Source organism: Arachis hypogaea, chromosome 5 (assembly GCF_003086295.3).
Source record: "Arachis hypogaea cultivar Tifrunner chromosome 5, arahy.Tifrunner.gnm2.J5K5, whole genome shotgun sequence".
Lineage (NCBI taxonomy): Eukaryota > Viridiplantae > Streptophyta > Magnoliopsida > Fabales > Fabaceae > Arachis > Arachis hypogaea.
This window is the reverse complement of record NC_092040.1, coordinates 54,773,493-54,784,134: the sequence shown is the minus strand read 5'-3', so window position 1 is coordinate 54,784,134 and position 10,642 is coordinate 54,773,493. Positions and strand designations below refer to the sequence as shown.

The 10,642-nt window shown below is 33.5% G+C and overlaps 1 protein-coding gene across 1 annotated transcript; it reads left to right on the top strand.

Annotated features, from left to right (window-relative positions):
• The first annotated feature begins 3,943 nt into the window (after positions 1–3,943).
• On the top strand, positions 3,944–8,463 carry LOC112801597 (uncharacterized). The gene is made up of 7 exons (XM_025844418.2): positions 3,944–4,394; positions 5,052–5,174; positions 5,534–5,563; positions 5,931–6,032; positions 6,803–6,910; positions 7,838–7,892; positions 8,221–8,463. Exons 2-7 carry the CDS (start codon positions 5,083–5,085, stop codon positions 8,287–8,289), a joined length of 456 nt encoding a protein of 151 aa, XP_025700203.1. The 5' UTR covers positions 3,944–4,394; positions 5,052–5,082; the 3' UTR covers positions 8,290–8,463.
• The last annotated feature ends 2,179 nt before the right edge of the window (positions 8,464–10,642 follow it).

The window sequence follows — 10,642 nt, the reverse complement described above, 5'->3', positions numbered from 1 at the left end:
ATTTAAGACAATGTTGAGGATATAAGCACATTTCGTTTTAAAGGTTAGTAAAGAATTAAGGACTAGGAGTTGGAGAAGAAGAAAACCAAGATTAATTAAGTTTCAAATTGGTGCCAATGGACATTGCGGAAAGGAAGTTCCGCTGGTTAAGGTCGCTCAGAGCCGAGCCAGAGTGGATGAGAGCGTATAGGAACTCAACTCTAAGAGGGAGATGAACTACTGTAGATTGTTTATAGACAATTCGAAATTTGGGGACAAAATTACTAATTAAGAGGGAAGAATGTAAAAACCGGATTTAAGAATCAAATAATAAACCGCTTAGTTAAAATAAAATTAATAATTTAATTACCTGGAATAGGTAAAAAATTTAGAACTGGTATTTTGAAAATAAAAAGGTGAAACTCGGGTTCAGTGATGGAGTTCCCCTGAGCTGCCGCTGCCGTTGTTTGGATAACAGTTGTCAAAACGGCTACTGATGGAGTTCACCGGACCTATTTGGGGGTCGCTGCCACTCCGTTGTCTCGGTTCCTTCTAAGCACAGTAAGTTGTTTTCTTCCGAAACCCTTTAGTCACTGTTCTATTATCTTATGCTGAGGTTTTGCAACGTTATTTGCCATAGGGTTGAGTACCGGTGCTTGCATGTCGCGATTGGGTTACGGTTGTTGTTGCAGAAGCATTATGGAGCTGTGGTAGCGGCTGCCACTGTTGCGGGCCGAGAGAAAAAGAGTCTTGTCGCGTAGTTAAGTCACGATCGAGGTAGGAGTTCTTCTTAAAATTTATTTTATTATACAAAATTTTTATAAATAGATATTAATGTGAATAATATATTTCTGTGATTATGTGAGTCTTATGGAAGTGGTTGTTTACTGGATGAATTATTGATTGCTTGAATGATGTGTGGTTGTTTATAAAAATGATTTTTGAAAGTTGAATTGGTTGAATATTATGAAAAGTGCTTTTCTTAGCTTTGGATTTAATTTGATAAAGAAAATGAATCGGCATTGAAAATTATATGAGATATTGAAATTTGGTTTTGTTGATTTATTGGAAATGATTCTGAGAATTAAAAATAATTTGAGATATAAAAATGATTTGATTTTGGAAGTAGTTTGATTTTGAGTTGGTTTGATTTTAACAAAGATTTAATATTAGGATTGGTTCGATTTTGTAAATGATTTGCTATTGGAGTTGGTTGGCATTGGAAAAATGTTTAATATTGGAATTGATATTGAAAAAATAAATTTATATTAAAAATGGTTGAAATTGGAAATGGTTTGATATTGAACTTGTGATATCGTCATTAGTTTAAAAATTGGAAAGGATTTGATTTGAAAATTGTTTGATATTGAAAATAGTTTGAGATATTGGAATTGGTCTAGTTTTGGAAATAATTTGAAAAGAGTTCGAGAAATGGTTTGGTTGGGAGCCTTGAAAGGTGGTAAAGTCTGAATTTTAGAGAAGATGATGCCGAAATTTTTTATAAAAATTAAAAGTTTCGTTTGAAGTGGTTATTTAGAAAGATTTGCATTTTAAGAATTTTATAATTTGATTTTGTGATTTTGCTTTATTTAGAAAAGAATGAATTATGTTTTGAGTATGAATTTTTGTTGAACGAAATTGGAGGTATGATAATTAGAATGAAGGATGATGAAAATTGATTTTAGAGTCAGATTGTTGAATGAATTGAATGATATTAAGAATAGATTTGAAAATGAAATTGAATTTGATTGAAATATACGTGACTGGGTAAGAGGCAGTGACATTGTCCACTTGTTTCGGGTATAAGTTGATATTTCGGGTAAGAGGCAGTGATATTGGTCAATTGCTTCGGATAAGGTTGAGATTCCGAGTAAGAGGCAGTGGCATTGGTTACTTGCTCCGAATAAGATTCGAGACTCCGGGTAAGAGGCAAGGACTGAGTTCTGTCGTCGCTTACTCTGGGCTGAGAATTCTAACGCCGCTTAGGTAAGAGGCGAGGGGTGAGATTGTCCCCTTGCTCCGGGTATGCAGGTAAGATGCAAGGGTTGCAGTTTGGTCCCACTTACTCCGTGTTTGGTGTTCTGTCCAGGGTTTGCTACCGAACATGTTGGGTTTGGCTATATAACCGATAGATGAGACTCATCGGGCATAAAGCAGACATGCATCATATGCATTTGCATGCTTTGTTTGGGTTTGAATTTGTTTTGGTTTGCCTAATTGCTTAACTGTTATTAACTGCTATCTGAGCTACTTGCTATAACTGCTATTTATACCTGTGTTTTTCTTGTCTATTTTCCTGTATTTGTTTTGGTGTGGTACTTTTGAGAATGATTTATGGTGCTGAATTGATGATAGTGTTGATTGATTATGTGATTGGTTTCTGATTGAGGTTTAATTAAGTATGAAAAATCAAGCTGGTTCAACATAGACTTAATGAACCTATGCTTGGAACAGGTTGGTCATTCATACAGTCTAGGAAACTTTTAAGTATTTTCTTATAGGAAAAGAAAGGTTTTGGATTTATGAATATTAAACCGTTGATTTTCAAAAGAATCATAAGACAAGCGATGATCACTGTGTCTAAAAACAGTTTTCTTTTTGAATATCTTTTTATGACAATTCTAAAAAATCCGTGGTGAGACCATGTCGTTAGGTTCTCACCCCCTACAGCTTTCTCTTTTCAGAAATCGAATGAAGAAACTTATGAAGAGTTTAATTGCGTTTTACTTATACGATTTAATTATATTAGTTTAGTTGTTATTTGTTTATTCCTCGTCATTAATATTGTATCTTGTAAAGAGGGTTAGGAGCTATGATGGTTATGTTTGTAAATTATTGTATAAATTATTGTGTGTGTGTGTGTGATTGATATGTATGTATGTACGTATGTATGTATGTATGTATGTATGTATGTATGTTTTCAATTAAAAAGTATTTCCGATTTTTAAAAGAATAGTTTATACGGTTTCGAGTTTTTCAAAGGCTCCTATTTTATTATTATGTTTATGGAAGTCGTCGTAATACTCCTCACTATCAGAGTGGCGCAGTCGGAAGCGTGACATTTTAGTAATAAGGGTGTTACAAAGATCACTGACGTAGATCTCGAGAAAGACACAGTGACACACTAATTGTTCAATGATGGAGAAGCGTTGATGACCGGACGAGCACACAGTTGTCCTTGAAGGCCTGAACGTAATAGACGATAGCGCCCTCCTTACAACGGTGGGGGAGACTACTGTAACCTAGGGTTGTGTTTTCGGGATGGGGAATAACTGAAACCTTGTTGAGAATAGAAGAACCTAGCTCAAGGGATGATCATTGAAGAATGCTTTCTTTTTTCCCTAACATCAAACAACGATGTTTTTATTGATCTGGTCGAGTCGTGATTCGATTTAACTAGTTGATTTTTTATTATTTCAATGGTTTGCAAACAGTTTTAAAATCACCAATTTCTGATGCTAAAACCAAATCGTAGTACTATCTGGTTCGCAGCTGAACTGATTCAATCGACCAATCTAATTCGGTTTTTAGAATTATGGTATACAAGTCAAAAACAACAAACTTGATTTTCTCTTTTTGACATAACACACTTTTGAAAGCTAATAACATGTGTGTATATATATAACAATGAAATTTATATAATTTATTTAAATATAAATAATATAAAATATTATTTTATTTTTAATTATAATAATCTATTTATTGAACCAGAAAAAAATTTGTATTTATTTATTTATATTATTTAAATTAAATTTTATTCTAATTCGATATATATTATTTTAATTTTATTAATTAGAGAAAGTATAGCGAGCCAATAACCTAAGCATATAATGTGTACAATAAAGATTTAAAAAGTATTAGAGATATGATTATTAGTGTTACATTATCTTATCAAATTATGCTTTTGAGATGAGTGGTTTCAGGACATAGTATTAGAGTTCCAGATTCGGAAAGTCAAGAGTTCGCACTAATTGAACCATTACCTTGGTGACTTGGTTCGGTAATTTAGCCTAATCGATTACGATTCGATTTTGATAAGCATGCAGTCTAACCCCTACGCCCTAAACTTCTGGCGTAGCCCCCGATCTCTCTGTCTTACACACTCCCATCTCTTCGGACACGCTACTCTAAGTCACTAAGTGTCAGCTCTCACTCTCAGCTGTGGTCACCGAACCCCAACCCTTACCAGTGCCCTCACTTCACTTGCCGTCGCCGCACCGTTAACTTCGCCTCCGCCGCTCCTCTTCGCCGGTCGCCGATCGCCGCTGCCCTGCCGTTTCGTCCCTCGCCGTTCTCCTCACCGTTCCCTGCTTCTTCGTCCCTGCCGGTGCGTCGCTGCTCTGCTCTTTCGTCTCTGCCGTTTGCTGCTCCTTCGTCCCTGCTGGTGCGTGGCTGCTCGGTCTTCTTGCTGGTTGGTGAGTGATTCTTATTGTTAATCTTATTGTTATTTTGTTTGCTGACTTTGTTGGATTTTATTATTTTGTTATTTCCCTTGTGAAGAAACTGTGTCAAATATGATTAGCTAGGAACTAATAGTTAGTTAGAGATTTGTGATTAAATACAAATGGAAGGAGGAAGGGCTTAGTTTGCTTCTGTTTTGCTTGCAATTTAGGTTCACTACTCCATCTTCATTAAACACGATGAAATAAGTGGCTTGCATGTGATTGGTTGCAGATCTTGATTTATGCTTGTTCCTTTTTGGATCTTGGACATACATTTGCCTAAAAACTTGTAATATGTGACTGTGTAAAAGGATTCGCTGCATCTTTATAGGTTATTCCCTTGAAGCTGCTTGCTTTCCTTTGATAAACTGTAGCACTAAATTGGACCTTAATCAGAATTTAGAATTATGAATATTTAAAGAAAACTGTCAAGTCTTATTGTTACATTTTTCTCTATGTCTGGACAATACAATCAACATAGACCCCTTTATTAAATCATTCACATTAACATATTACTCTTTTCTCTCTATTTAATTATTTATTTATGCTTGTGTTTGCATTGCTCTATGCATTTATGTATGTAATATGCAAAGGTTCCTGATTATTTATTTTTTGACATCATCCTTTTAGTAAATTAGTTGGAGGGAGGAGGACTCACCATATGGAAAGCTTTACCCAACAGAAGGTTCAAAGATACGAAGAATTCGTTGATCGTCGCTTGAAACCTGATCTTCAACGTGCTATTGATGAGCGGTATTTGTCTTATATTTGTTCATTTTGTTTGTTTTCTGGTTCAAATAGATGTGTATATATACCTTATTGAATAATAATGTTGGTTTTCTGCAATTAGCATAAGCTCTAGTAGGATATATATGATGCCATTGGATTTATTATGAGTTGGAAATCAAAGGAGTTACATAGTTTCATTCTTGTTGACATGGCATTGTTTAGGTATTGTGCTACTATATGAATTTAGGATTAATTTTGTAATTTCCCTTGAAATGGATTTATAGATGCTGTTTATATGTGCATCCATAAGTACGAGTGTTTCTCGTGTTGCATGTGTTTCCACAGTTTTTCTTTACCTATTTCCTTTGTTCTTCTTTTTGCAGGGACAAGGTCTTTGAACAACAGAAAATTTTGTATCCTTTTTCAGTTTTATGTATTCTGGTGACAGATTAATTAGGACCACCACCATATATTTTTATCATCCATGGCTTGTAAAATCCGTGGTTACAACAAAGCCCCCTATCATGTGGATCATGCCAATAAGCTGATTTAGGGATTAGTTTGCAATTTGCATTCCAAGACTGACTCTTCAAACTAACTTGTTCATCATTATTACATACTACATAGTTTTAGGAATTTCCAAAGAGAAAATATTTATGTATCTATTTATTTATATATTCATGTGAAACTTGGTGTATTACGTACCATCTTTGAATTCAATGTTGCACTCTATAAAGTTCCTCGTGTTATAAATGGATTCACTTGACTTTTTGTTCTCAGTGCTGATTTGCGAAGAAACATTGAAAACCTAGAGAAGAATAGTGTTACCAGTCTAAGAACTCTGGTCAATCTTGGATCCGAGGTGTACCTGCAAGCAGAAGTGTAAGTCATCATCATATCATATTTTCACTTTATTTCACTGCTGTTTTTTTTTCTCAGATTTGGTGACCAATTGCATTTTTTGATTCTTTAAATTACATATTTTCTTTATTTCTTTTGACTTTGTTCTTGGCATACATGTGTTTTATCATCAATCCTTATTATGAAGCATATGTTATGTGTTATAAAGATATATGTATCTACTTTTTAGTCATTACTCACCACCATATTCTCATCAAAGATATATGCTACATGGTTCAACTTTCATATCTGCTTTATCTTTCTTTTGTGAATCTACAACCTTGCAAACTAAGAGCATTTCTAATGCTTGGTTTTATTTCAATTTCATTTTGGATCCCACAAAGTGTCACATTAGCATTTGTCCAACCACATCTCATAAATAGTGATTTGAGACTAAATATGAGATTTTTGAATCCAATGTTTGGTTTTAATTCATTTAAAACTTTATATGAATTGACAAAATTTAATTGGTTCTCCACCAAAGTGAAACTGTCTCTCTAAAGTGTGACCGATTTCATTTCATCAATTATCTCCAATGTAGAGTGAAATTTCAAACCATTTCACTTCATGTACACGTCAGATTTGAAACTCTAAAGCACTGCATTGGAGTTGCTCTAACAAACCTCTCCCCTCGTAGCCCACTCCTTTATCTTTTCACCTTTGCACTAATAAATATAGACCTTCTTGTTCTCTCTTTAATTTGGTGAAATTCCCATTTTTAATCTATGTTAAATGTTGATGAAACTTTGCAGGCCCAATACACAATATATTTTCGTGGATGTAGGGCTGGGATTCAATGTTGAATTTACTTGGTCTGAAGCTTTGAACTACATACAGAATAGGGAAGAAAGGATAGCTAAGTAAGATATTTTCACTTAACATATTTTGTATAGCGGAAACATCAACATCAATCTGCCTTATTATGCCTTTCCAGGCCTGCTTTTGAAATTTTAAGCAACAATATATGCCTTACTTAAATGGAGTGGTTTAAAGGAAAATGGATTGGAACAAAAACTATAGTAAAATTGTAGCCCAAGATCCTCATGTTTTCTATGCTGAACATCGTCTGCATCAATAACCACCATGAGTGTTTTATTATACATCTCAAATTAAGTGATAAACATGAACTGAACTACTTGATTTTCGTTAGACATTGACATTAGTACTATGGCTTGGAGGTGTGGTAAATGATCATATTCAAGATTTAAGTGCAGTTCTTAAGTCGAGTATGCTGAGGGAATTTACTTATGACAAATTTTGTGCGTCTTTTCTTTTCATCTTGCATGATTTTTGTATGTGGTTAGACTGAAAGGTCGAAGCTGATCATTGATCAGTGTATAGAATTACTCTGGCTTGTAAGTTGGAACACTTAGTCACTTACCAAGTCCTCATTAAAAGAGTGATTAAAAAGGCTAGAGTAGCAAAATAAAGAAAATATAGCTTGAGCATTTTCAGCATTTTGGTGTTATAAAAGGATGGTATCTACTTAGCGCGAGGATCAAAATTTTGAAACTATGTCTGGTCCTTTTTGCCTGGGAACAATTATACATGTATGCAGATACTTGTGACTGTTAGTAATGTAATTGAATCTGTGAAGATTTTAACTTCTTTGTTCTACTTTGGCAATTCATTGTGAAGAAATCTTTGCCCTTTTATTCTCTTTTTGTCTAGACGGGGGCAATGAGTTTCTCTTATTTGCTTTTCCGTTTAAAGTTTGAAAATAATGCTAATTGGTTTTAATAATAATGTTGCAAATTCGAATTTAGGACATGGCTTATTTATTTCAGGCAAATAGATGAGTACAATCAGTCAATTGCATCAATTAAAGCGCAGATCAAGCTGGTAGGTTTTGTTGAAGGTTTACCTGTTATTGTTATTATTATTATTATTATTATTATTATTATTATTATTATTGTTACAAATCCCTGGTCTCCTAGTCCCTATTCGCTCTGGCCATTCTTCCCACCAAAGGGATGCTACTTGGTCCCATTATATTTTGTGAAAGTATTGGCAATGTTGGCTAGTGTTGAATGGCATAATAGTTTCAGACTTGAGCCAGAGTTGAATTTATTTTGAAATTATTTTAGCAAAGTTGTAATTCTATCCAAATATTGTTAATTTTACTTTGTTTAGGGTTATGAGAACTTTTTCTTCCACTATTTCAACGTAGGTTCTTGAAGGGATTCGAGAATTACTACAACTTCCAGCTGAGAAATCATTACCAGAGCGGAGTTTTTGATGCTTACCGAGGATAATTCCAGATCATTCATCTTTAGTCTCTCTGAACAATTGTAAATTCTGGATCATTTATGTTTAGTCTCGTGAACAATTGTAAAGGAACAATGCAATGCAATGATGTGATCATGTGAAACAGGACAAAGATTGGTATTTATCCAGAATGAAACGTTGCATCTTTTGGTCTTATAATGATTAAACACGAAACAAAAACATTGATTAAGAACCCAAAGGGCCAAGTCCGTTCATCTGTGATTCTCTTTAGTTGAAATGCTGATCCTAATGTCTGTCTAACATTCTGCAGAATCTCTCTTTAGTTGAAATGCTGATCCTAATATCTGTCCAACATTCTGCAGAATGAAGATGCCGAAGTTCTTATACTTCTAAAATACATTTAGATAAAGGAACTTCTTTTGGTGGTATGAAACTATGAATGGCTTACCTAAGGAGAGACAAAAGTATACCTTTCTCACCATACAAAACATTTTTTGACCCTCCAAATTGTGGGATCAAGAAAGGTCAAATTCAAAAAGTTCTGCTACTTCATATCTTAAAATTGGGTTTTTGCCCCTTTTACTCCAGCTGTTAATGCCCCGTTGTTTGGATTGTTCTTCCATGTTCTGACAGGGTGCACTCATAATTTATTTTTTATTGATTTTGCTTTCTAATTTTTTATTACACAGAATATATTATTACACACACACGCACATATATATTTCGTATACTATATGTTAAATGTATTTACAAAATGTCCACGATTTATTAAGTTTTAAGTATTCTTTATATTATATAGAGAAAGGTCCCACGAAAATAGCATGCCATTTACTTCGTACGAAATTAAGTTGAATTAAAAAATTTACACCTTCGCAACTGGTGTATTATCCCTAAATATATTTCTTCAACTAAAATAAGTTATGTATTTATATATTAATTGATACTAATTAACAAATGACAATGTATAGTTTATGTTGCGTTATGCCATGTTATCTTATATTCTTATAATTCATTTTGACAAATTTTTTATACTTTATTATTTGTTAATATCTATATATATGTCTATATCTATATGTAATATCTAATGTATCTAATAATATATATATTCATACTCTGACCCAAAAACTCAAAGTCAGGCCTAAAATGAGTAAAGTCCATTCAACAATTTATAGGGTAAGAGTCCAGATCCACACCGCGATCTACTCGACTTCACAGAGGTCAGGCGCAACAGCATGAGTTCTTCCCGACTTGTTTAAATAAACAACCAACTCTTATAATCTCTCCTACTAATCTAAGAAAGAGATCTCAACAACCTCCTTAATAAAAGAGAGTAATTACATACCATCAAAGGTGGAATCACCCTATAAATGGATATTGGCTCACCGCCTACAACTATAAAAAGGATTTTTCGCATAACTACTGGCAAGTGCACCAAATCGCATCAAGTAATACCACAGTGAGTGGGTTATAGTTCTCACGAGGATTAAGAAATTAAGCAAGCAATGATTGATTGAGTATTCTAGTCAGACAATTCACAATTTGATGAGGAACAATTGATAATATAAGTATAAAATTTAAATAACTTGAGCAATAAGTAAATGGAAGCAATAAATGACTTAAAAGTAAAGAACGTAAATGTAAATTGCTGAAAATTTAAAATGCTAGAATGTAAATGCTGGAAAAGTAAATAAACATTAATTGAAAGCAATTAATAAAGGAAATAAGAGAAAAAGGGAAGATCATTGGGGTCCAGAGATATTGAATTCTCTGGATCAATTGGTGTTCATCTCAATCTTCAATCATACAATCATTAATCTCTTCGCAAATCATAAGTGATTGAATTCCAATTCCTTAGTAATTCAATCTCTCTTAACTTGATCAATTGGCAATCTCTTGATCTAATTATTCATGAGAAGAGATGAAGATTGGTCTCTGATTTAGAGCCACACAATTTCATGAATCAAGATATGGGTTGATTAAATGTCATGTTATCAATCCCAAACCAAAATTCACAAAAATTGAAAGAAAGATCTTCAAGCTCAATTCATATGATCCCTTTTCCAAGTTCTCATGGAATTTAAGTTAGATTCAAATTCTTTTTCAAGACATTTGAATCCTTGAAATGAAGAATGAAGATTTTTTTTTCTAAAGAAACAAATGAAAGATGAATTGAAAATAAAGAGTAAATCACAATTGATTCATTAAATTCAAAAGAGCTTCTTTCCCCAATGAAAAGAGAATTAGCCACTCATGGCGTACAGAAAATAAAATGAAAGAAGTGGGATAAAGTGACCAAAAGAGGTCCCTTGAGAAGTCCTTTCATCCTCTATTTATATTTATTCTAAATGCCAATTCAAATTAAA

Excerpts from the sequence above, each read along its gene's own strand:
- LOC112801597 (XM_025844418.2), top strand. The coding sequence starts at position 5,083 with ATGGAAAGCTTTACCCAACAGAAGGTTCAAAGATACGAAGAATTCGTT. Across the intron at positions 5,175-5,533 it reads CAACGTGCTATTGATGAGCG|GGACAAGGTCTTTGAACAAC; the intron begins GTATTTGTCTTA and ends TTCTTTTTGCAG. Across the intron at positions 7,893-8,220 it reads TTAAAGCGCAGATCAAGCTG|GTTCTTGAAGGGATTCGAGA; the intron begins GTAGGTTTTGTT and ends ATTTCAACGTAG.